General features: G+C 35.8%; 1 protein-coding gene across 2 annotated transcripts in view; it reads right to left on the bottom strand.

Annotated features, from left to right (window-relative positions):
• ME1 (malic enzyme 1) overlaps positions 1 to 26,335 on the bottom strand; it is a 267,367-nt gene that overhangs the window by 53,964 nt on the left and 187,068 nt on the right. For both annotated transcript variants that reach the window (XM_037844248.1, XM_037844249.1), the window contains exon 7: positions 10,350 to 10,459. In XM_037844248.1, coding sequence (XP_037700176.1) covers positions 10,350 to 10,459 — 110 coding nt within the window. The remainder of the gene's footprint in view (positions 1 to 10,349; positions 10,460 to 26,335) is intronic.

Raw genomic sequence — 26,335 nt, 5'->3', positions numbered from 1 at the left:
TCTGTTTCAACCCCATCCTCAACAAAGGTGGAAGAGGGGGTGATTTAAAGACACAGTACCTTCTTAGAGCATCAGTTTGCTGAAAAGTGCCATTTGCAAGGCCAGTCAGAAAAGTGTTGCCCTTCCTAGACTTCTCCCCAGGGCACTTTGGAACTGATCTCTGCTCCCTTTGTGGGTTCCTGGTCCTGTTTTGACTGGGAAATACTGACTGGACAAAGCCCTCTCCAAGGTGACCGGCTTTCCAGAATCTGCCCTCCAGGCAAAAGCAGCTAGGGACAGTAAAAGGAGGGTTAAAAAACTACAGTCAAATAAAAAAGAAACAGAACAGATCAACATTCCTTAAAGAGGAAAGGAAGCTTTCTCCTGGGAGCAAAACAACTGCACAAATAGTGCAATTTCAAAACTGTATATGCAGGACAAGAATCAGATGAAGAAGAACTAAGAAAATCTTATCAGTTAAACCCTACTTTAACTTTAGCTACTCTAAAGCTCTAGAATAAGTGGAAGTAAGTGTCAAAGAAAAGCCTTAACATAAAGCCAATCAACAATAAAAGCCTAGTCTACAGAGAGGAACTAACCACCAGAGTAAACTCATCAAGATAATCTCATGCCTAGAAATCAGCAAAAAATACAAGCCATACTAAGAAACAGGAAGATATGGTCCAGTCAAAGGAACAAATTAAAACCTTGGTGGGGACACAGAATTTGGAACAACTCATCAAAGATATTCAAACAAATCTCCTAACGCAAGGAGATGATGAAAAATATGGCGAAAGAGAAAAAGGATATTAAGAAGACACTGGGAGAACATAAAGAAGAATTTTAAAGTAAAAAAGAAACATAACAGAATCGTTGGAGATAAAAGACACAACAGAAGAGAATAAAAATACACTAGATGCATACAACAGCAGATTTGGACAGAAGAATCAGCCAGCTAGAAGACAGGACAATTGAAATCTTGCAGATAGAAGGATAGAGAAAAGAAGAGGAAAAATTGAAAAGGATCTCAGGGATTTGAAACACAGCACCAAGAGCACAAACATATGTGCCATGGGGGTCCCAGAAGGAAAAGAGAAGGGAAAAGGGGAGAAAGAATAGTTGAGGAAATAATGGCTGAAAAGTTCCCAATTCTTATGAAAGACATAAATACGTATGTTTAAGAAGTGCAATGTACTCCAAAACAGAATCAATCCTAATAGACCTACTCTGAAACACATACTAATCAGAATGTTAAATGCCAAAGATAAGAAGAAAACTCTGAAAGCAGTAAGCAAAAAGCGATTCATCACATAAAAGGGAACCACAATAAGGCAAAATGCCTATTTCTCATAAGAAACCATGGAAGCAAGAAGTTGGAAATCAATAACAGGCAGAGAACTGGAAAGTTCAGATATATGGAAGTTAAACAACACACTCAAACCAATCAGTGGGTCAAAGGAGAAATTTCAAGAGAAATTAGTAAAAATCTTGAGATGAATGAAAACGAGAACACAACACATCAAAACTAATGGGATGCAGTGAAGGCAGTGCTGAGAGGGAAATTTATAGCTCTAAATGATTATATTAAAAGGAAGGAAGACTTCAAATCAAAGACCAAGCTAAACATCTGGAAGAACCAGAAAAGGAAAAGCAAAGTAACCCCAAAGCAAGCAGAAGGAAAGAACAAAGATTAGGGCAGAAATAAATGAAATTGAGAATAGAAAAACAATAAAGAGAATTAACAAAACCAAAAGTTGGTTCTTTGAGACAATCGATAAAAACAACAAACCACTTGCTAAACTGACAAGGGAAAAAAAGAGAGAAGATGCAAATAAGCAAAATCGGAAGTGAGAGGGGGACATTACCACTGATCCCACAGAGATAAAAAGGATCATAAGAGACAGTATGAACAACTGTATGCTAACAAATTAGTCAACTTAGATGAAATGGACAAATTCCTAGAAACGCATGGACAGCCAATAATGACTCTAGAAGAAACAAAAGACCTCAACAGACCAATCACAAGTAAAGAGATTGAATCAGTCATCAAAGAAAAGCCCGGGATTAGATGGTTTCACAGGTGAATTCTACCAATCACTCCAAAAAAAATTAATAACAATTCTGCTCAAATTCCTCCAAAAAATTGAAGAGGATGGAACATGACCTAACTCATTCTATCAGGCCAACATCACCCTAATACCATGCCAGATAAAGATAGCACAAGAAAAGAAAATTACAGACCAATCACTCCAATGAATATAGATGCAAACTTCCTCAACAAAATACTTGCAAACAGAATCCAACATCACATTAAAATAATGATACACCATAATCAAGTGGGCTTTATCGTAGTATGCAAAGGAGGTTCAACACAAGAAAATCAATTAATATAATACACCGCATTAAAAAATTGAATGGGAAAAACCACATGATCATCTTGACTGATGCAGAAAACCATTTGACAAAATCTAGCATACCTTCTTGAAAAAAACACTTTGAAAAATAGGAATGGAAGGAAATTTCCTCAACATGATAAAGGGAATGTATGAGAAACCCACAGCTAACATGATACTCCATAGTGAAAGACTGAAAGCTCTCCTTCTAAGATTGGGGACCAGACAAGGATGTCCACTGTCACCATTGTCATCCAACACTGTCTAGAAATTCTAGCTAGAGTAGTTAGGCAAGATGAAGAAATAAAAGGCATCCAAACTGGAAAGGAAGAAGTAAAATTTTCACTATTTGTAGATGACATGTACCCATATATAGAAAAGTCCCTGAAAATCTAAAATAAAACTCCTAGAGGTAATAAACAAATTTAGCAAAGTAATAGGATACAAGATCAACATGCAAAAATTAGTAGTGTTTCTACACTAATAATGAGCATGCTATATGAGAAGGAAAACAAGAAAAAAATTCCATTTACAATAACATCTAAAAATAATCAAATATCTAGGAGTAAATTTACCCAAGGATGTAAAGGACTTGTACACAGAAAACAACAAAACATTGCTAAAAGACATGAAAGAAGAACTTAATAAATGGAAGGACAGTGCATGTTCATGCATTAGAAGGCTAAATATCATGAAGATGTCAATTCTACCCAAATTGATTTACAGATTCAACATAATTCTAATCAAAATTCCAACAGCCTACTTTACAAAAATGGAAGTCAATTATCAAACTTATTTGGAAGGGGAAGGGGTCCTGAATAGCCAAAAACATCTTGAAAAAGAAGAACGAAGTCGGGGGACTTACATTTCTTGACTTTAAAGCATATCAGAAAGCTACAGTGGTCAAAACAGCATGGTACAGGCATAAAGATAGATATATTGACCAATGTAATTGAATTGAGAGTTCAGAAATAGACCCTCTTTCTATGGCCAACTGATACTTGCCAAGTTCACTCAATTGGGAAAGAACAGTTTTTTTCAACAAATAATGCTTGGAGAACTAAATATACATATGCAAAAGAATGAAAGAGGACCCATATCTCACACCTTATACAAAAATAATTAAAAAACGATCAAAGAACTAAATGTAAGAACTAGGACTATAAAACTACTAGAAGAAAATGTAGGGAAGCATCTTCAAGATCTTGTGTTAGGTAATGGTTTCTTAGACTATACAACCAAAGCACAAGCAACGAAAGAAAAAATAAATGGGATCTTCTCAAAATTAAAAACTTCAGTGCACCAAAGGACTTTGCCATGAAAGTGAAAAGACAACCTACTCAATGGGAGAAAATCTTTGGAAACCACACATACAATAACGGTTAGTATCCAGAATATATAAGAAATACTAAAAGACAAACAATACAATTTAAAATGGAAAAAAAAACACTTGAATAGGCATTTCTTCAAAGAGGAAATACAAAGGCAGAAAGCACATGAAAAGATGCTCAACATCACTAGCTATCATGGAAATGCAAATCAAAACCACAAATGAGACATCATTTCACACCTATTAGAATAGCCACTATTAAAAAAAAAAAAAAAAACAGAAAACTGTAGCTGTTGGAGAAGATGTGGAGAAACAGGAACACTTATTCATTGCTGGTGGGAATACAAAATGGTGCAGCAGCTGTGGGAGACAGTTTGGCAGTTCCCCAAGAAGCTAAGTATAAAATTACCATACGATCCAGCAGTCCTGCTACTAGGTATATACTCAGAAGACGTGAAAGCAAAGACTCGAAGAGATATTTTCACACCAATGTTCATAGTGGCATTATGCACAATTGCCAAAGGATGGAAGCAACCCATCAGCTTATGAATGATTCATCAGCTTATGAATCAATAAACAAAATGTGGTATATACATGCAAGGGATATTATTCAGCTGGTAAAAAGGTATAAGTCCTGATGCACACAACGACATGGATGAAACCTAAGGACATTATGTTGAGTGAAATAAGCCAGACACAAAAGGACAAATACTGTATAATTTCACTGTAATAAACTAATTATAACTGGCAAACTCATGGAGCTAGAGTAGAGAATAGATTGGAGTTAGGGAATGTGGAGTTGATACTTAACTTGTACAGATTGTCTATACAGACTGATGGTAAAGGTTTAGAAATGGATAGTGGTGATGGTAACAGATTATTACGAGTATAGTTAACAGCACTGAATTGTATACATGAATGTGGTTAAAGGGAAAATTTAGGATGTATGTGTTACTAGAATCAAAACTGAAGGATAAAGCATAGGACTGGACAATACAGTGGACTCTATTATAGAGAAAGGACTACAGTTAACACTACAAATAGAAGAATGTTCCTTCATAAATTATAACAAACATGACACTAATGCAAGAAGTAAATAATATGAAGGTATATGGGGAAAATATATAAACCTAATGTAAATTATTGACAGTTAATAATACTACTTTAATACTCTTTCATCAAATGTAACAAATGTAATTAATGTTAAAAAATAGTACAACTTTTCAAAAGTGCTATCAACAATTGTAGCAAATGTTTCATACTGGTGTGGGGTGCTGGTGGTGGGGTGAAATATGGGAATCCTGTATTTTTTACTGGATTGTGCTATAGACTCACAACTTCTCTCATTAAAAAAAAAAAATTAAAAAAACAGAAATGTTTACTGGCCAGTGGCATGCCTTCTTCAGTGAAATGTCTGTCTGATCTTTTCAATTATCAAAGCATTCAGTATAAGATTAGGCTACATTTACCTTATTAAACAAACAAACCCTAACAAATTAAACAAGGTTCTAAAGGACAAAATTTCTAAGTACAATATTAAGAGTCATGTAACAGAACAGCCATTCCAGAAAGGCTACTATGAAAAGGAAAATCTCTTTTTATAGCTGATTTTAAATGACCAGAAGTTGACACCTTATTATTTTGGTTTGAAATTGCTGAATTTTGATGGTCTCCAGATTACATAATTAAACATCCAATTTATTAATAGTAATTATTCCATTCAATTTAATTTGAACATTTTTTCCAGTTAAAAATAATTTAACTAGACTGCATTATGTCTAAAATAAATTTTAAACCAAAATCTGTATCATAAAAGATTTTAGGTCACTAATATTCTAGAATTTTAATTATGATTTTTTATATTAAATACTTTTCATGAAATAATATCTTTAAATAACATATCTATTAAAAAAAATACTCCCCAAGAGTCCAGTATAAAAACATTTATTTACATTTTAAGGCTGTAATGGTTACATAATTATTTTCATTGGCATTGGAATGCAATTTCTGTGCCCACATTGGGGAAAGTATTACATATGTGGGCATAATGGTAAAAACACATAAGGTTAAAAAGGTAAAATAGAAACATATGGGGAAAATATGTCACTAAGGATACAATTTTGGTATAGAGAAATGCACAAAATGGTTTTGTCATTTTTAGTTAGAATCCTAACACTAATTTGTTAGTACTATTCTCTCTGTCAGAGATTAATCCCAAATGTATCTTTTTGTTAGCTAAAACAGGAATACTCTGAGACTTCTATGTGGGAATAGGTAGACTATTTGTGAAGACTGTATTTTATGCCAGATTAGCTGGGGTGAAAAACTAGTTCTTTAATGCCACTGTGGTGACTAGCTGAAGTGAATCTTCTGCTGTGGATCTTCAGGGCACCCACCTGCAGTGCTCCTGATCTTGGCTTGGTATAACCTGCTACAGATTTCCTGTGCTCTGAAGTTTAATCTCAATGTACTCTAGGCCCTGACCACTGAACTCCTGTCCTTGGCTGACAGAAACTCTAACCCTGGTTCCTCATTGCTCATTTTGTTTGATGATTTGGATTTAGCACTCTTTTTCTTAATCTGAACTCTGAATGCTCTTCACTCTACCATAATCATTCATAATTAGGTATCACTGGTCTTTAATTCTCTATGGACATTTCAAGGCAGCCCACGAAATTAAAAGCTATAGAATATTTAAGAAAGGCAAGCATAGGCTTGTTCTTGCTATTTTGGAGACCACTGCAAAATGAGTTGTTAACTGATTTAGAGACACTGATCTACAAAGGCTATGCTGCTAGCATCAGAAGAGTCTGTCATTAGGCATGTTATCTTGAAGTTAGGATCACAGTACATTAAAATTAGGCTACCGTTCAACAGCTGGCATTTGCAAATCTTGACACCTGAAATGCTGCAGGTTTTCTTTCTGAAATCCTTTGAATATTCACTTCTTGTGAACGAATACTAAAAAAAAAATAATAATTCAAAAAAGAAGAAAGCAAAATTCAATAACGTAAGCATTTTGCCATGAAAGTTGGCACTCAAATAACAAAGAATTTGAGGAACCACAAGATTTGACCAACTACCTCCTTAATGTGTCTCAAAAGGCATGCAAATTTTAAACATATTTTAAAATATGTTCTATTTACAGTTATGTCAGACTAAGGAACTTAAGCACGATGAATTTTGAAAATTTATATTTAATAAGTGCATTTCAGTTGATAGGGTACTTTCACAAACATTATCTTTTTTTGTCCACAACACAAACCCTCTGAGAGAAACATCATCCCCATCTTACATTTAAACTTTTCTTTTCACCACCTCATTTCTAATGCCATTCAACTTTATTCTACTTTGGCTACCTTCCTCTTAAATCTCATCTTGGTGCTCATAATCCCTCAGAACTTACCCTTTCTGGAAATAATACATTAGAATGTATCACTCACGTTCTACAATCTCTCATGTTCCCAGTTATTTTGTTCAATTATCTTCATTATTCCTACTCAACTTTATTGGAATTTCCCCTATGTATCAGCTCCTTGTAACTTCACTTTCTTCCCAATCCATCTTAGTGTCATGGTTGTCACTTTAACCCTACTCTTTTGTCCCATTCCTTTGTACAAATACCCAGCATGGATAAATACAACTGTCCATCTTGGCCTTGCCTGCTCCTAAGTTGTTCAGCCTGGTGCTGTGATACATTTACGGCATTCAACATCAATTGAGTCCTCAACATCCACTGACCTGAATCCTTTTGTGTTTCATAGTCAATTGGCTTCTAGTTCTCTACAACAATTCTTTCAGACTTTAGAATTATTCTCCTCAAATTTCTGATTCTATCTCCTACTTCAAAGAAAAACCAGAAGCCATTTTATAACTTTCTGCCATAGATGAGAAAACTAAAATTAGGAGAGGTTAAGCAAACTTATCAAAGTCTATAGCTAGTAAGGAACAAAGCAAATCAGTCTGACTCCAGTGTGCATGCTCTTAACCTCTACATATTACAGTGTCTCTCATTTTCTCTTTCTCAGTTACCATCCCACCATTCTTCCAATTCTTCAAGAAAAAACCTAGGCTCTGTACTTAGACAAGGAGTCATCTGTCTAATTCTCTGTCTTCACTGGCACCATCATCAGGTACTTGTATTACAGCAATGGCCTTCAAACTTGCCCCATTTCAATCTATTCTCTACAATGTCAACAAGGTGAATGATCTTTTCAAAATGCAAAACCCACTTTGGCAAACCTACTTCTTTAGATCAGTTCTCACCAACTCTTTCAAACTCAATCCTTTAGATCAGAAGTTAGCAAACTCTTTCTGTAAAGGGTTATATGACAGGTATCTTAGGCTTTGCTGGCTATATAGTTAGTGACCAAGGCTTAACTCTGCCAAGGCAGTGCAAAAGCAGCCATAAAGAATATATAAACAAATGGGCATGACTGTGTTTTAATAAGACTTGATTTATAAAAACAGGTGATGGGCTGGATTTGGCCTACAGGCTGTAGTTTACAAAACCCTGCATTAGACATACATTCATTTCACTAATATTAAGCACCTGCTATGGTCTAGAAACCGTATTAATCACAAAGAATATAGTAAGCAAAACAGCCAGGTTTCCTGCCCTCACCAAAACTTAAAGTTTTGTGGGGAAGGAGGTACTAATTTAAAAAGTACATTAATATATAAAACTGTGACTGTAGTAAGTGCCACAAGGGAAAAGTAAATAGTGCTTTGAGAGCCTATAATAGGTATATTTGACCCAGAAACTGGGATTTCCAGAGCAATGTCATGAAAAGTCATGACTGAGATGAGAGGTAAAGAAGGGAGAGGAGAGTATTCTAGGAAGAAGGATCAGCATGTGGATAGACCTTGAAGAAAAGGAGCCTGGCTCATTTTAGGAACTGAAAAAAGTTGCTATAGCTATCATGGCAAAAATAATTATCTAAGAAAGAAGCAGGGGTCAGGTCAGGCAATTTGGGCCACACTTAGGATTTTAATCTTTATCCTATGTACAACAGAAAACAAGGTATTTTGAGGAAGGGGTAATATAACTAGATTTGCATAGCAAAAGAAAACTATGGCTTTGTTTGCCACTGAATCCTCAACACTTAAGTGAGTATCTTGTAAATTGTAGAGACACTATGCAAAGAACATTTGAGAAGGAGATGAAAGAGTAAAGGATAGTTTCTTAGGGAAATACTGTTTAGGGGAGAGATGATGGTAACTTGCACTAGGGTGAAGGAGAGAAGTCCATGGAAAATGCAGATTTGTAGAGTAAGAAATCAGGTAGATTTGGTGATAAACTGTATTTGGAGGGGAAAGGTTTGAAAAAGAAGGAGATGTCAGGGATTCACTGAGAAGGAGAACACTAGAAGAAGGTCAGGTTTGGTCGGGAAATAGCAGTTTGATTTTGGGTAGGTTGAGTATGAGAGATCCCTGAAATATCCAAGAGGAGATTCTTAGTAAACAGCTGGGTAAATGGATCTGGAAGTCAAAGAAGTCTGGGTTAGAGATACAAATACAGTAATGGAACCCATAGCCTTGGAGTATATACCTAAGAAGACATAAAAGAGCAAAGAAAAAAGGGCTTTGAAGTGTTTTGTTGTTTAATAGTTAGACAAGAAAGAATAAACCCACAAAAAATAAAGAGTGTAACCAGAGGTAGGAAGAAAGTCAGTTAGAGTGCTGGATGTGGAAGACAACAGAAGAGAGTGTTTTGAGGAGGAGGGTAAGGGCAACAATTTTAAACGCTACCAAGAATTCAAAATACCAAAAAGTACCCCCTGGGATTAGCAAAGTAGAAGCCATCTGTGCTCTTATTTCAAGTTGCTAGAACTCATTATGGTCTTCCCCCTTAGGACACCTCTGCCCATGATTTTTCCTCTACTTTTGCCCATAAGAGAATAGGATATTGGCCTTGGATGTGAGGTTGAGTGGGTGTGGATATAGAGAGGGTAAGTGCTTACACTGAATTATATATTTGAATGTGGTTAAAAGGGGAAGTTTTAGATTGTATATATATACGTTAACAGAAAGAAAATTTAAAAAAAAACAACTATAGGACTGCACAACACAGTGAACCATAAAGTAAACTATGAACTATAGTTAATAGTACAATTATAATAATATTCTTTCATCAATTGTAACAAAGACACTACACTAATGCAAGGTGTTAATAATGGGGTGGGGGAGGGTTTCTGCATGATTTTTCTGTAAACCTACAACTTCTCTAGTACAAAAAAAAATTATCTTTAAAATAAGTGCTCAAAGAGAAAAATACAGGCAGTTTAGATAAAGGAGGTAAAACTTAGAACCTGTGGCTGTTAAACGAAGGCTGAAGAAAGAAGTATATATACTTTTACTTTTAAACATTGCATAATATATTTTCATGCATTTTGTTCTTTGTTTAGCTTTAATCACTAAAGATTTTATCAGATTTCTGGGAGTTCCTTCTCTAGACACAGATAATATACGATATCCTAGAGTCACATACTACTTTTCTCAAATATATAAAATTAAATCAGAAATAATATGTGAAAGCATCAAACATTCCAAGTACTCAGTAAATGTTTACTGAATCTGAATAATTATAAAATCATGACCTAATTCAGGATATGTTCTTAATCCATATGTAGTAAAAATTTAATTACCTTGAATATCATCATTGAATGTGCAATACTGGTTTCGATACTTTTTCAGGAGACGAAATGCATTCACATTGGCAAAATCTTCAAACTGAACAAGGCAATTCATGCCATACCTATGGGAGAAAAACTCAAATTAAAAGAGGTCAACGAAATAATATTTAAGAAGAAACCTTTACAATTTGCCCACAGAAAAGGAATAAATTATTTTCTTTTAAAAGGTTTTATCTTGCTACTTAGTATAAATATGTATTGTAACTTCTATTCAGCCAATATTTTACTGCACGTTTACTACAGAAAAGGCAATGTGTTGGCACTGTGAAGTAATACAAAGATGACCAAAAATACAGTCCCAACCCTCAAGGAATTTACAATTTAGTAGAAACAAAAATCTTAAGAAATAAATGAAAAACAATATAAAAATGGTACAAACCAAAAAATTATAGGTACTCAGAAGACAAGACATCATTTCTGCTGAGAAAAATGACCAATGAACTGAATTTGATGAATAGTTAAGATGCAGGGTCTTTCCAGGCTGAGGAAAGGCAAAGCAGCAAAATAAATGGAGGTGAAAATTGGGAACAGACAAACTGAAATACAGCAAGAAGCCCAATTTGGCTATAATGTGGGGATACATGTAAAGATATAATGAAAGATAAGGTTAGAATTGCATGTTGGAAACACTAAAAGTCTAGCTTAGGATTCCGGCTTTTATTCTACAGCAGTGGCCAAACACTAAAGGGCACCAAGCTTTGAAGTACAGAGGATGGATTTTTATTTCTGAAATCATTACCTTACCTGTCTGTTCCTTTATTTACCATCTGGATGGATGGCAAGGGCATTGACATTATCGATAACCCAAATATCTGAGAGTTGCCAGAGAAAGACATTTAGCCATGAAGATCCTTGACAGTATAGATTTATGGTCTCCAACCTCAGCTCGACTCTCACTGCCACCCAGCTTATGATTCCTTTCATTTATCCTTGGCCAGTTTCTACAGCCACTATATACAACAGTTGTTCTAACTTTCCCCAATGCTTTTAAATCCTGACCACTTCACTTGCTTCCTACTTCCTGGCATAATTAGGACATAATTCCAGTACTCTCAACTGTTCATCACCCCTCTCTCCACCTTTAGCTATATTCTTCAGGCATCAGGGAATTACAAGGTGTTCTCTTACTGTTCAATATATTCTCTTACTGTGAGAATATATTGAATTTAGTTTTGGCTTTTCAGTTTGAATAGCCTGTGGGTTATTCAAGTGCCCAAATTCCTACCACTTCATGCTCATGGGGTACCTGCTTGCTCACATATTTATAACTCCTTCTGGACAGGTTCCTTCTTCACAACCAACAAACAAATCCAAGTTTCTAGTATTAAAGGTAAAAAGTCTTCTCTTGATCCTATGTCTTTCCTATTCTTTTCATTCCGTCTTCTTGAAAGAATAGTTTACAGGTTATTTACTTCTCAATCCCCTATAGTTTGCCTTCTGCCCTCATGACTCTAATAACACTGCTTATCTAAAGCCAAAATAATCAACATAAATACCTCCTAACTGGAAATCCAATGAACACTGTTTTCAATACCTAATTTACCAGAACTATTTGCTGCATTGCCATTGATGATATTTGTCTTTTTCTTGAATTTCTATTCTCTTGGTTTCTTAACATAATAGGTTTCTGTGCCTTTTCCTAAACCATGACTGCCCTTGGTTTACTGAATACACACACACACACACACACACACCCATTTATATTTCCTGGTGGAATCTCAATAGGTTCCTGATTATAATCATCAACTGTATACACTGATAATTCACAAATGTGCACCTATCTCCAGTCCACTCTTGTGAATTTCACACTTGTATATTTCATGACCTGGAGGATAATTTTACTTGAATAACCCACAGGCTATTCAAACTGAAAAGCCAAAACTAAATTCAATATATTCTCACAGTACCTTTAAGTGCTCAATAAGTATTTGTTGGATGAATATACTTCACAGATATTTTCTCATTTAACGTCTAGGTAAAATTTTTTGTTTGTTTGTTTTTATTGTGAACTTTAACATTTATACCTAACAGTGATAACTTTCAAAGTACGAATTCACAAATTGTTAGAGAGCAAATTTCAAAGAATATCATGGGTCACAGTTAGACAACTTCAGCCATTTCCATTATTGTAAAACATTACATACAGAAACTTGTCAACTCTCAATGTACAGCTCAAAAAGCAGTTACATAGGTAATTTGAAAAATTGTTATGGGTTACAGTTCCACAGTCTCAGTCCCTTCCCTATTATGCAATACAAGGTATATACAGAAAGGTGAAGATCTTCAAGGCACAATTCAATGAGCAGCTATAGAACAAATCCCAAAGCATGCTACAGTCTTCAGTTCCACCATGTCATTTATCTCCTAGCCATTCCAATGCCCCAGCATCCAAATATATATATATAATATTATATAGTGTTTCAGTATTTACAGACCTAGGTACAATTTTATAGGTGAGGAAAGCCTTGGGCAGCTAATTAGTTGGGGAGGGAAGATTTGCACTTAGGGTTGCCTGATATCAAAATCACGAACTACCAAGTCTTCCATGTGCAATAACACGCTGAGGATACAAAAATGAATAATTTGACTTTGAGGTGCTCACACTCCAAAAGCATTTATTTGTGTTAAACACTTGGTAAAATATTTTATTAACAAAATCAGAGCCATATGTAAATATTTTTTAAAAATGGCTATTAACTAAGGCATTCTCTCTCCCACTCCCCTTCTACTTCTGCCAAAACAACTAAAGCCTTGGGAAAAGAATTGTGAACAATGGGAATCTTTCAATATAAGCCTGAGTGGAAAAAGGAAAAAGGCCAATTTAGAAAGTAATACAAAGCCCATATGAATGAGACTTAAGTAAACACAATGAAGTTTAAAAGAAAAAAAAAAGTATTCTTTAATTGAATGTAAAGTAAACTAGAAATCTATGGGATAATCTGGGGTGAAGGGATGGGAAAATGCAGTCATGCTTTTATTCAAATAAATGTTATTCATAATGGAAAATCAAAGCAGAAAGGATACAATTCTTGATGCACCCCTGCCAAGAGAAACACTTGATTTGGAAATACTTAGCAAATTTTTGAAGAAGAGGGAAAAAAGTAACCCTTTAATTTGTTCTCTCAAGAGTGGGGAGGGTAGCAAATGAGAATCATTAGGGTTCATAAAGTAGTTTGTGAAGCAGGCTTTTCCTTGCCTCAAATAAAAATCTTTGGTCTCTAAACTATATTCTCTTGTCCATATCCATTAAAACAGCTCCTAGGTTGTTTTCCACAGTATTTTTCCCAAAGTATATCTTTTCTCCTATATATGGTGATAACATGAATAAATAATTACTAACTCTTAAATGCTTTGCTGCAATATACATTTATCATTATAAAATCATGAACACACTTTGGCCTTACACACTGACGATATATTAAATGGAAAAAAATGAAAAAGTATCAATAATAAAAACTAACAAAAAAGAGAACTAGGTGGAAGGAAGTGATAGGTGGAAATGTTAATTTCAGAACAATATGAAGAATGAGCATAATTGTGAAGTAAAGGTAATCTCTTATAAAACTTTACCTTTAGTACTAGTAGAATGAAAGTAACAATCTAGTAATTGTAAATACATTTATGAAAATGAGATAATTCATTTAAAAATAATCAAGGTCAAAATAATTATGAAGAAAACACAATTTTTAGACAAAATAATTATAATAACACCTAATATTTACTTATTATTTACTATGTACCAAGCACAGCTCTAGATATTTCACAGATTACCTCATTTAAAACTGAGAAGTCTTAAATCATTTAACACTATGATTTTGCCTGATATCAAAATTACAAACTACCAAGTCTTCTATGTGACATAACATGCTGAGGATACAAAAATGAATATGAGTAAGAAGCTATTTGTTCAACTTTCTTCAACTTTGCTATCCTAAATTGCCTCACTTCCAAAGTAAGGAGGCTATAGGAGGTAATTTCCACCTGTAAAATTCTATTAGTTCATGATTCTAGAAAGTATCATGAAAAGCAGAATACCCCATTTTCTACTTAGCACTTGATTTTTTTTTTAAATTTTATTTTGAAATAAATTCAAACTTACAGGAACAGTTGCAAAAACAATACAAAACCCATACACAGAACTCCAGCATACTCCAAGCCCCCTCCCCCAATACCCCAATCCACCAACTTCAACATCCTATCACACCACCATTTCTTTCCCTCTCTCCCTCCCCCCCATCTATCATCCATCATCTATTGCTCTGTCTTCTGAACATATGAGAGCAAGCTGCACACATCCTTGAACAAACAATATAATTCACATATACATTCCCCATGAACAAGAACATTCTTTTATGCAATCCCATTAAGCGCAGCTCAGGAGTTCAAGGAATTCAACATTGATACAAAGCTTACATCCTATATTTCTTTTTTTTCTCTTATGTCCCAATTGTTTCCCTTTGAGCCTCCTCTCCTCCATCCTCAGATCCCATCCAGGATCATCCTTGGCATTTAATTGTCATTATCTATTTAGACTGCCTTTTTTTTTTTTTCAATTGTGGAAACATATACACAGCATAAATCTTCCCATTCCAACCCCTCCCTAGCATTCCATTAGTGGGATTAATCACACTTAGAATGTTGCAATGCCATCACCTTCCCACCATCCATTACTAGAAATTTCCCTTCACCCCAAACAGAAACCCTACACTCATTTCTTAACTCCCCATTGCCCCTTCCCCCACTTCTTGTAACCCATACTCTACTTTTCATCTCTATGGTCATATTCTCTGATACTTTCTTTGTGTTTACCCTGGGGCTTAAATTTAACCTCTTAAATCTATAACAAACTTGTTTTTCTTTGATACCAGCTTAACTTCAATAGGACACATAAACTATGTTCCGATACTCCTCCATTCCCCCACCTTTATGTAGTTCTTCTCAAAAAGTACATATTTTACATTGAGTCCAAAACCACTGATTTATCATTACACTTTATGTATTTTAGATCCTATAGGAAGTAAATAGTGGAGTTACAAATCAAAAATACAGTAGTATTGATATTTATATTTATCATGTGATCTTTACTGGAAATCTTTATTTCTTTATGAGGTTTCAGTCAATTGTTTAGTGTCCCTTCCTTTCAGCCTGCACAATTCCCTTTAGCATTTCTTATAGGACTGATCTACTGGTGATGAAGTCCCTCAGCTTTTGATTATCCGGGAATGTTTTCATCTCCCCCTCATTTTTACCCTCCAGGTGTTTGTGAATTTTCTAAGTCTCTGATGGTTATTGACTTCTATTTGTATTCCATTGTGGTCGGTCAGAGAATGTGCTTTGAATAAATTCAATTTTTTTTTTTAATTTATTGAGGCTTGTTTTATGTCCCAGCATATGGTCTATTCTGGAGAAAGATCTGTGATCACTAGAGAAGAATGTGTGTTCCGGTGACCTGGGATGTAATATTCTATATACGTCTGTTAAAATTCTCTATATCTCTCTCTCCTTTCTTTGTTTCTCTGTTGGTAGGGCTCCCTTTAGTATCTCCAGTAGGGCAGTTCTTTTATTAGCAAAATCTCTCAGCATTTGTTTGTCTGTGAAAAATTTAAGCTCTCCCTCAAATTTGAAGGAGAGTTTTGCTGGATAAAGTATTCTTGGTTGGAAATTTTTCTCTCTCAGAATTTTAAATATGTCATGCCACTGCCTTCTTGCTTCCATGGTGGCTGCTGAGTAGTCACGCTTAGTTTTATGTTGTTTCCTTTGTATGTGGTGGATTGCTTTTCTCTTGCTGCTTTCAGAACTTGCTCCTTCTCCTCAGTATTTGACAGTCTGATCAGAATATGTCTCAGAGTGGGTTTATTTGGATTTATTCTATTTGGAGTTTGCTGGGCATTTATGCTTTGTGTAATTATATTGTGTAGAAGGTTTGGGAAGTTTTCCCCAACAATTTCTTTGAATACTGTTTCTAGACCCTTACCCTTCTCTTCCGCTTCTGGAACACCAATGAGTCTTAAATTTGGATATTTTATTTTATCTATCATACCCTTGAGATCCATTTCGATTTTTTCAATTTTTTTCCACGTTCTTTCTTTTGTTCTTTCATTTTCCGTTCTGTGGACCTCAAGGATGCTGAGTCATTGTTCATCTTCCTCTAATCTTGTATTATGAGTATCCAGAGTCTTTTTAATTTGGCCAACAGTTTCTTTTATTTAAATAAGATCTGTTTTTTTATTTACTCTTGCAATTTCTTCTTCTTTATGCTCTTCTAGGATCTTCTTTATGTCCTTTATATCCTGTGCCATGCTCTTCTTCATGTCCTTTATATCCTGTGCCATGCTCTCATTGTTTGTCTTTAGTTCTTTGATTAATTGTGCCAGGTACTGTGTCTCTTCTGATCTTTTGATTCGGGTGTTTGGGTTTGGGTTCTCCATATTGTCTGGTTTTATCATACGCTTTAAAATTTTCTGTTGTTTTTGGCCTCTTGGCATTTGTTTTACTTGATAGGGTTCTTTCAGGATATAAAAAACACCAATCTCTAATTTGTCAGATCTACAGCTTGATGGCATACACTTTCTCTAACTAACCAGCAGATGGTGTCTGCGAGTCACCTATTCCTCTCAAGTCAGTTCTCCCCAACTTTGTCTTTGTGGTGTGTGGGAATCTGATTCTTGTGGGGTTCAACTGGTGCACTAAGTTTGGGTGCATTGTTGGTGCTGTCCGCCCTGAATGTGCGGCATGTTTCTGGGTGGTTAGGGAGGCAGGGCAGCTTTAATAATCAAACCTCCCAGGTGTTCCTGGAGCTTTAAGGCTGTTGCAAGAGTCTAAGCCTTCATTTCAGTCTTGCCACAGATGGTCTCTGCCGCTGACCCACAAGTCGTTAGTATTGGCGTAGGGTCCCTGGAATTTCCGAGCAGGTCCCCCTTCTCAGCCATGCTCTTCCAGGACCTCTGCTGAGGGAAGGTCGTGTGCCACGTCACAAGTGCGTGCCGACCCTCCAGAGAAGCCCTGGGCCACCGGGCTGTGCAGGGGCGTTCCCAGCCTGCTGTAAAGATGGTTGAATGGGGCATGTTAATTTCCCCTTTTTTGCATAGCTCTGCCTTCCCAGCTTCAGGACAATTAGCTGTGGGTGCACTAAAGGCCACTGTCCAGAGCCGATGTTGTGGCATGTGTGCGGTGCTACAGGAAACACTCCACGTCACACTGGGACCCTTGGCGCAGCTCTCGGCTATGGCTCCGGCCCTGGGCAGGAGCGTCCCCAGCCCGCCGGGGAGACGGCTGCAAGGGGCACAGTTTCTTTCTCCTTTTGGCTCCCCTCTGCCTCCCTGGCCCTGAGACAATCAGCAGCAGGTGTGGGTTGGGCTATTCTCCACGCCAGACACTGAGGCGTTGGCACAGCCCACTCCTGCCACGCTTCACTGAGCCGTTCTCACTGCCGTATCCACAGCCACTCCCGGATTTTTTTTTTTTTAAATAGAACTAGTCCATCTCCAAACGCCAAACCACAGTTTCCCCACACCGCAACACAGCTGCCAGACTTTCAGCCAGCTCACTCACTCATTTCAGAATGCAGACTCCTGGTTTCACCAAATGCACAGTCCCTGTGGATTCAGCAGACCTTGTCTGGCTGGTGCATCGCTGGGACTGGTGTTCTGGGTCACTTTCTGGCTTTTATCCAGTATTTTTCATGGAGGTGCTTTTTTGCCGTCTCACCTAGCTGCCATCTTAGGTTCTCCCCCTTAGCACTTGATTTTACTTCCTCTTTTAGCCCATTTCATGTGGCCTAACAGTGCAATGATTTATCTATGACTTTAAAACAATGTTTTCATTTTATAATTATAGAATAATGTCTACTCGTGAAAAATTTGGAAAATTAGAAAAATAAACAGAAGAAAATAAAAATCATCATCAGTTCCCCAATAGGAATAAACAGTGTTAACAGTAGGATAAACTTCTTTCCTCCATTTTCCTATGTACAATACATTTAAGTAAGAATTATGGCAATATAGACACTTTCAAAATTACTCTTTGTACTTTGTCCAATATAGACTAGATCAAACACCTTGAAAAATGTGGCCAGTATGTATTACAGAGTCTGCCAATTCATTAAAACAAATTATTTATTAGTTTACTAACTTCATCATTCAGCATTACAGGAAACTGCTGTAGGCATATGTATTTTTTCACTTATGCAAATTTTCAAGCATACTTAAAAACAGGTAGACTAGTATAATGAGTCCCCATGGACCCTTAATCCATCTTCCATAATTACATTTTCCCAAAATTGTTCCAACTATTCTCCCATCCCCACTTTTTTTTTTTTTTGCTTTTTAATGGAATATTTGAAAACAAATCCCAAATCATTTATAAACACTTACTGAAAAATTTAATTGTTTCATAAAAGAAAAAAAGAAAAATTTATATAGTTTAACTTACATGTTTAAGGTAAGCTTTAAGTTTATAATTAATCCTTTTCTCTTGTATTGTAGGTTCTAATATATACCCTTAAGTATTACCAAGTTCTAAGACTAAAATTAAGGTGCCATATAACTAAATGACTGAACAGTCTTTAGGGGCTGCATCTCATTGCAAACCAACAGTTAATGCAAAGCTACTAAGCAAGAGGTCCAGGTTTTTCACAGTGGCCCTACCTCTCCATGGTAAAGTCCATCTCTTTAACACTTAAACCAACTTCTTCTTGTAGATGATATATTTTGTATTTCCAGACTAAATCTCAAATCTAAACACAATCATTTTAATAGAACATTTCCAAACTGAAGCACAGAATCCCAACTCTCAACTTCAAGCTTTTCTGGGTGATAAGAGCATAAATTTCCATGTGCCAGAAGCCAAAAGACTGAAGTAATCATTTGCTATTCTCTTTTTCAAACCCATAGCATTCAGTTGCTTGCCATGTCCTGTCATTTCCACCATCAAGGCATTCTTGTGTCCAAAGAAATTACCCTTGCTCCTGCCAGGACTGCAGAAATCTCCTCATTAGTCTCCCTCGTTCTAGTCTGTCCTTTGTGTATCTCAAATATATGTGACACATAGCCACCAAATTAATCTTTCTAAAACAAATTTGGCAGGCTACTCTCTGACTCAAAATTCATGAGGTACATTGATGATGATACACAAATTCCTTAAACTAGTTCTCAAATATTTATATTCCTATGTTATCCATTCATCCATGTTATGTATCACTGAATTCCAATGTGAGTCCTTTGCTCTACTAGGCTCATTTTTTTGTTGTGTCTCCAAAATATACCATACCCATCTCCTCTCCGTATCTTTTTTAATGACCTGCCATTCTAAATCATACTCATTGTTGAAGGATCTGCCCCAAATCTACTTTCTCCTTGGAAATTCCTCAATCTTTTCCAGGTCAAGTGAATTTTGATTCTTTGAACTTTTCACAAATATTTTGTTTTTTTCCAGCAATTTTATTGAGATATAATCACTACCATACTATCACCCAAAGTGTACAATCAATTGTTCACAGTATTGTCAATATAGTTGTGCAATCATCACCACAATCAATTTCTGAACATTTTCATTACTCCAAAAAAAGTAATAAAAATAAAAATAAAATAAGGAATGAAAATAAAAATAAAAGTGAAAAGGAACACCCAGAACATCCCGTACTCCCCATTCTCCCCTATTATTCATTTACTTTTTTGTCCCCATTTTTCTACTCATCTGTCCATACACTGGATAAAGGGAAAATGAGTCACAAGGTTTTCACAATCACACAGTCACACACTATAAGCTATATAGTTATACACTCATCTTCAAGAATCAAGGCTACTGGGGTGCACTTCAACAGTTTCAAGTATTTCCTTCTAGCTACTCTAATACACTACAAAACTAAAAAGGGATATCTATATAGTGCATAAAAACAACCTCCAGAATGACATCTGAACTCCGTTTGAAATCTCTCAGCCACTGATACTTTATTTTTTCTCATTTCTCTTCCCCCTTTTGCACAAGAAGGCTTTCTCAATCCCACAATGCTGGATCCAGACTCATCCCCAAGAGTCATGTCCTACGTTGCCAGGGTAATTTACAAACCTGGGAGTCATGTTCAACGTAGGGGGAAGGGTAGTGAGTCCACTTGCCAAGGTGGATTAGAAAGAGAGGCCACATCTGAGCAACAAAGTAAAAATGCAGCCTATGCAACGGGAGACAATATTTGGAAACCACATATCAGATAAGGGTATAATTTCCAGAATCTAAAAAGAGATCCTACAACTCAACAATAAAAAAACAAACAACACAATTTAAAAATGGGCAAAAGACATGGGCAGACACTTTTCTGAAGAGGAAACACAAATGACTCAAAAACATGAAAATATGCTCAACTTCACTGGCTATTAGGGAAACGCAAATCAAAACCACAATGAGATATTATCTCACATCTTCTAGAATGGCCATTGACAAAATAACAGAAAATTACAAGTGCTGGAGAGGATGTGGAGAAAGGGACATTTATTCATGGGTGGTGGGAATGTAGAATGGTGCAACCACTCTGGAAGGCAGTGTGATGGTTCCTCAGGAAGCTAAGTATAGAACTGCCTTATGATCCAGCAACCCCATTACAAGGTATATTTTCAGAGGAAATGAAGGCAAGGACATGAATGGACATTTGCCCACCAATGTTTATAGAGGCATTATTCACGATTGCCAAGAGACGGAAACAGCCCAAATGTCCATCAACAGGTGAGTGGATAAACAAACTGTGGTATATACATATGATGGAACATTATGCAGCTGTAATACAGAATAATGTCACAAAGCACATAACATTAATGAGCAAACTTTGAGAGTTAAAGTTAAGAGCACAGATTATCAGGAGATAGAAAGAGAGTAGAGTTTGGGCATTTGATGCTGAAGGAGTACAGAATGTTCAACAGGATTAATTGTATAGATCCAGAAATAGATAGCACAATACTATGTGATGGTAGCACAATATTGTGAGTTCACAAATATTTTTTGTCCTCCTTATTTTGGGTCTAAAACTGCTAGTGTGTATGTGACTTTTCAATAGATTAAAAGGATTCTGAGAGCCTTAAACTTCTTTAAAATAGTTCTAATTTAGTATAGGAACATAATGTGACTATGATATGAAAGCAATAAATACTTGTTTCATTCATTAAGAATAACTGATTGCTTCATAATCTGCACCACTGAATGCCACTTTTCCCTTTGTTCACATACATACCAGAAGTTCTATGTTGTTTTGCATTTTTTCATATTGGTTCAAATAAATTATAATCCTTATATTACAGTAGAAAATGTGGTTATTATTCCAAAATTTCTCTATTTAGTAAGAAACAAAATCAAGTTCCTTTTATGTTAATTTTTAAAGTGTAGGCACTGAGTAGGTAGAGTTCTATAAGTTTTAGCAATGAAACTAAAAAGGTGTCTAATCAAATCAAGATTAAAAAAAAAACCTTAGCACTGTAAGACGCTAACACATTTTTCTGTTTCAGTTCAATTCCCAAACAAAAATGAGAAATTTAGGTTTAAGACATAGTTACTCTTGCAATTCTTCTTCGTATTTTGCCGCCTCCTTTTAAAATATTTATCTTCTACAGTTACCCAAGAAAACAAATTCCTACGAAACTGTCACTTTTACCCTCCAGTATTTAAAAATTCTTCCCTTTATACATTTCCCCTTTTGTGTCCTTTCTTTCAAAGTCCTTTTGGAAATGTTAATTATTTGCTCAGAAGATTTTCTACAATAGTCTATTAAATCTTCAAAAGAATAGTTTTTTGTGTGTGTGTGTGTGTTTTGCATCAGATTATTATTTTTTTTTTTAAATCTTCATTTTATTGAGATATATTCACATACCACGCAGTCATACAAAACAAATCGTACATTCAATTGTTCACAGTACCATTACATAGTTGTACATTCATCACCTAAATCAATCCCTGACACCTTCATTAGCACACACACAAAAATAACAAGAATAATAATTAAAGTGAAAAAGAGCAATTGAAGTAAAAAAGAACACTGGGTACCTTTGTCTGTTTGTTTGTTTGTTTCCCTCCCCTATTTTTCTACTCATCCATCCATAAACTAGACAAAGGGGAGTGCGGTCCTTATGGCTTTCCCAATCCCATTGTCACCCCTCATAAGCTACATTTTTATACAATTGTCTTCGAAATTCATGGGTTCTGGGTTGTAGTTTGATAGTTTCAGGTATCCACCACCAGCTACCCCAATTCTTTAGAACCTAAAAAGGGTTGTCTAAAGCATGCGTAAGAGTGCCCACCAGAGGGACCTCTCAGCTCCTTTTGGAATCTCTCTGCCACTGAAGCTTATTTCATTTCCTTTCACATCCCCCTTTTGGTCAAGAAGATGTTCTCCGTCCCATGATGCCGGGTCTACATTCCTCCCCGGGAGTCATATTCCACGTTGCCAGGGAGATTCACTCCCCTGGGTGTCTGATCCCACGTAGGGGGGAGGGCAGTGATTTCACCTTTCAAGTTGGCTTAGCTAGAGAGAGAGGGCCACATCTGATCAACAAAGAGGCATTCGGGAGGAGGCTCTTAGGCACAATTATAGGAAGGCCTAGCCTCTCCTTTGCAGCAACCGTCTTCCCAAGGGTAAAACCTATGGTAGAGGGCTCAACCCATCAAACCACCAGTCCCCTATGTCTGTGGTCATGTTAGCAACCATCGAGGTGGGGTAGGCCAATACCTCTGCATTCTCCACAGGCTCCTCAAGGGGGCACTACATATTTTTTTCCTTGTTTTTCTTTTTTTTTTTTTTAACTTTCCTTTCTTTTTTAAATCAACTGTATGGAAAAAAATTAAAAAAAAACAAAAAAACAAAAAAACAAAAACATACAATAAAAGAACATTTCAAAGAGACCATAACAAGGGAGTAAGAAAAAGACAACTAACCTAAGATAACTGCTTTACTTCCAACCTGTTCCTACTTTACCCCTATTTAGTTTTTAGTCCAAATATATAGAATGAGAAAATCCCCATATGAGCAAAGAATACCCACTAGAATATGTATTACTAGGAGGAAGATAATGGCTTAAAAGTTCTACTGCCAAAATTTTGAAACGGTTCTACTGCCAAGATCTTAAATTCTGAAATCTTCTCTAAGGCCCTAATCCTGTTCTGGCAGCTCTTCCACTGACTCCTTCTCCAACACATAATCTGCTCTTCATTCTAGTCTTCTCATTTCTCCTAATTTATTTTTTTGAGCTTCACCTTTGAACACCAGACAATTATTTCAACAATGCACTGGCTATCTTCCTAGACTCTCTTGTCCTCCCTCACTGAATAAACTTCCTCGGTCCACTTATATAGCACATAAATCAATGCTATTAAATCTCAGCCAGGACTGTAACAAAATCTTGCAATATACGTTTTCATCTCTTATTGGTCCACAACATGATCTCTAGAGTAACTGATAGAAACCTTTTAATAACTTGCCTTTCCTCAGGAACAGTCGATACCTTACCACTCCAGCAACTGACCTCACCTCATCTATTTCACAGAGATCAATGCTATCCAGAGAGAACAGTCTTAACTTTATCAGCTCCCCTCCTAACGTAAAAATCTTTGTAATTTTTCTTCTGTTTTCTTCTTCCACTTCTGAGAAATGAGTATTGCTTCTAACCTCCCTATAAAGCTTCCTGCATCAATTTTACCTCTCTAGACTAAGAGCTTCAATTCCTTCTTCTCCACTAGTTCCTTCCTGTTTCCAAATAATTTCAGGACTCTTAATTCTAAAACCATCTCTTTTGACTATGACAAAATCAAAGCTATGGCTTCTTATCTTTCTATCCCTGCAGTGCCAAACCTCTCAAAAGAGGGTGATACGCAGTACCTTCGCTTCTCATTTCTTGTCAACATTATGCCCATAATTCAAGAGCAGTTTCAAACAAACCAGTAACTCCTGATATCACAATTCAGGTAAGATCTTTTTCCTCCTTTTGACCCAAGAAAATACTTTGTAATCAGTTATTTTCCTTCCAGTATGGTTGTTTATATGAAACCAACTTTTTTAGATTAGTGAATGAATTCCCTATAAGGACAATGGTGAATGAATTCCATTTAAGGACAATTATTACTACCATAAAACTGTAGATGTTGGGTAGCAAGGGGGTAAAAAGTTTTAAGGAACAATCAGAAATCACACATGGTGTTGGACAAAGGTTGATGCCTGCGAAAAACTGAAGGAACAAACATTATTAGTAAGAACCTTTACTTTTCTCAAAACAAGAATGAAGACTGTTATTGGGAATGTCAACAACAAAGATGCAAAAAAACTTAAAGGTGGTCTGCTTACTCAATAAACTAACTCACTATGTGACTCCATCTTATGTAAGCTGGCACATCAAGATCATTAGGAACAAGCTAAAGTATTAATAACAACAAAAAAGAAGAAGCAAGTGATGGCATAAGCAGAAAATGACAGGAGTAGCAGGGAAGGGGGGAAAGACAACTCTAAGCAACTTCTAACGTCACTTTTTCATTTTTCAGAAATCGTGAATTCATAAAACATAGTAGTGATGGTGCTAGTGTGCAGCAGTGAAGTTCCTAATCCAAAAATCATGGCATTTGATGACAAATTTCAGGAATTGGCATGATAAAGTGGGTCACTCTCCTCTGTGCTACCTTCTGAGAATCCTGGAAAAGCGAGGCATGGAAGTTGCAAAAGATTTAGAGCTATTTACCTCCAAATTAACCTCAACTCTCTCTGACCAGACAGTTAATATAATTATTTCTCTATTGTATAATAATTGATGTAAGTGATCCTCAGATACTCTAAGAAATTCAATAATCAAGTAAAAACAGAATTTTAGATATTTTTCTTATTATTTTGAGAATACCATCAGTACCAATTAGAATTATTTTAAACAAAAACAGCAACAGATTTAGGGTTTAAGGATTAACCAAACAAACAAAAAAAAAAACCCTATTACATAGAACTCCTAGTTCTCCAAGCCTGTCTAAGACGCTTATGCTAGACCCACAAGGCACTGGTATTCAGACCAAACTGGCCACTTATTTTTTATTTAGCTTAAATTTTCAGTGCACATAGAACACTCATAATTATTTCACCTGAACTAAAATTATGAATTATTTTGAGTAAATCAGAGTAGAAATCCCAAATATTCCCATTTTATATACAGACTGGGTTTGAACCAAGTCTTTTAAATACAAATAATGCAACTGGACTGGTAATTGGAACATAGTGTGTGGCAATATATTTGTACTTTCTAAAAATCTAATGGGATGGATGGATGGAAGGAAGGGAGGGAGAGAGGAAGAGAGGAAGGGAGGGAAGAAAAACTCAATTTTAACATGCTTTTACCTTGTCTAGAGCCAGAGAATTACAGTCACAAAGGCAGGTTTGTAAAACAAATTCTTCATTTTAATAATGATGCTGTAACATATTTTCCACAGTGAGTTTCAAATGTGAATTCTTCCAAAATGTTCAAATGTAGGAAGTATATACAAATATACCAAGAAACTTTCCATTTTGTATAAATGAACTGTTTAGATATTTTACATGTTCATTTTCTATTCTTGAAATTTGTTTAAAATGATTATTACTTGGTTTTATTAAAATAACTTTCTCAAGGACTGACCTAAGCATTAAGATTTGATGAAAATAAAGTTATACCTGAGAAAACCTACTGCTTAAATATTAATGGAAATAATATTAATATTTACTTAAACATTAATGGAGATAGTCTGGATAACCCATTCTGTAAATAGCCATGTATTAGCAAAAGCATATCACACCTACATCAGGGCCTACTGTAAAAATTACAGGGACAGTAAAAAACAAAATACAGCAATTGAGGGTAATCTCTGTTGGCCGACAATGTGAAATTTAAACATAATAAAACACAATTCTCCCTCCTTAGAACGGGTAATTACAATTTAAATGACAATTTTCCTTCAGC

The sequence above is a fragment of the Choloepus didactylus genome, chromosome 7 (assembly GCF_015220235.1).
Source record: "Choloepus didactylus isolate mChoDid1 chromosome 7, mChoDid1.pri, whole genome shotgun sequence".
Taxonomy (NCBI): Eukaryota; Metazoa; Chordata; class Mammalia; order Pilosa; family Megalonychidae; genus Choloepus; species Choloepus didactylus.
The sequence above is the reverse complement of the archived record's forward strand: the minus strand, read 5'-3'. Positions and strand labels throughout refer to the sequence as shown.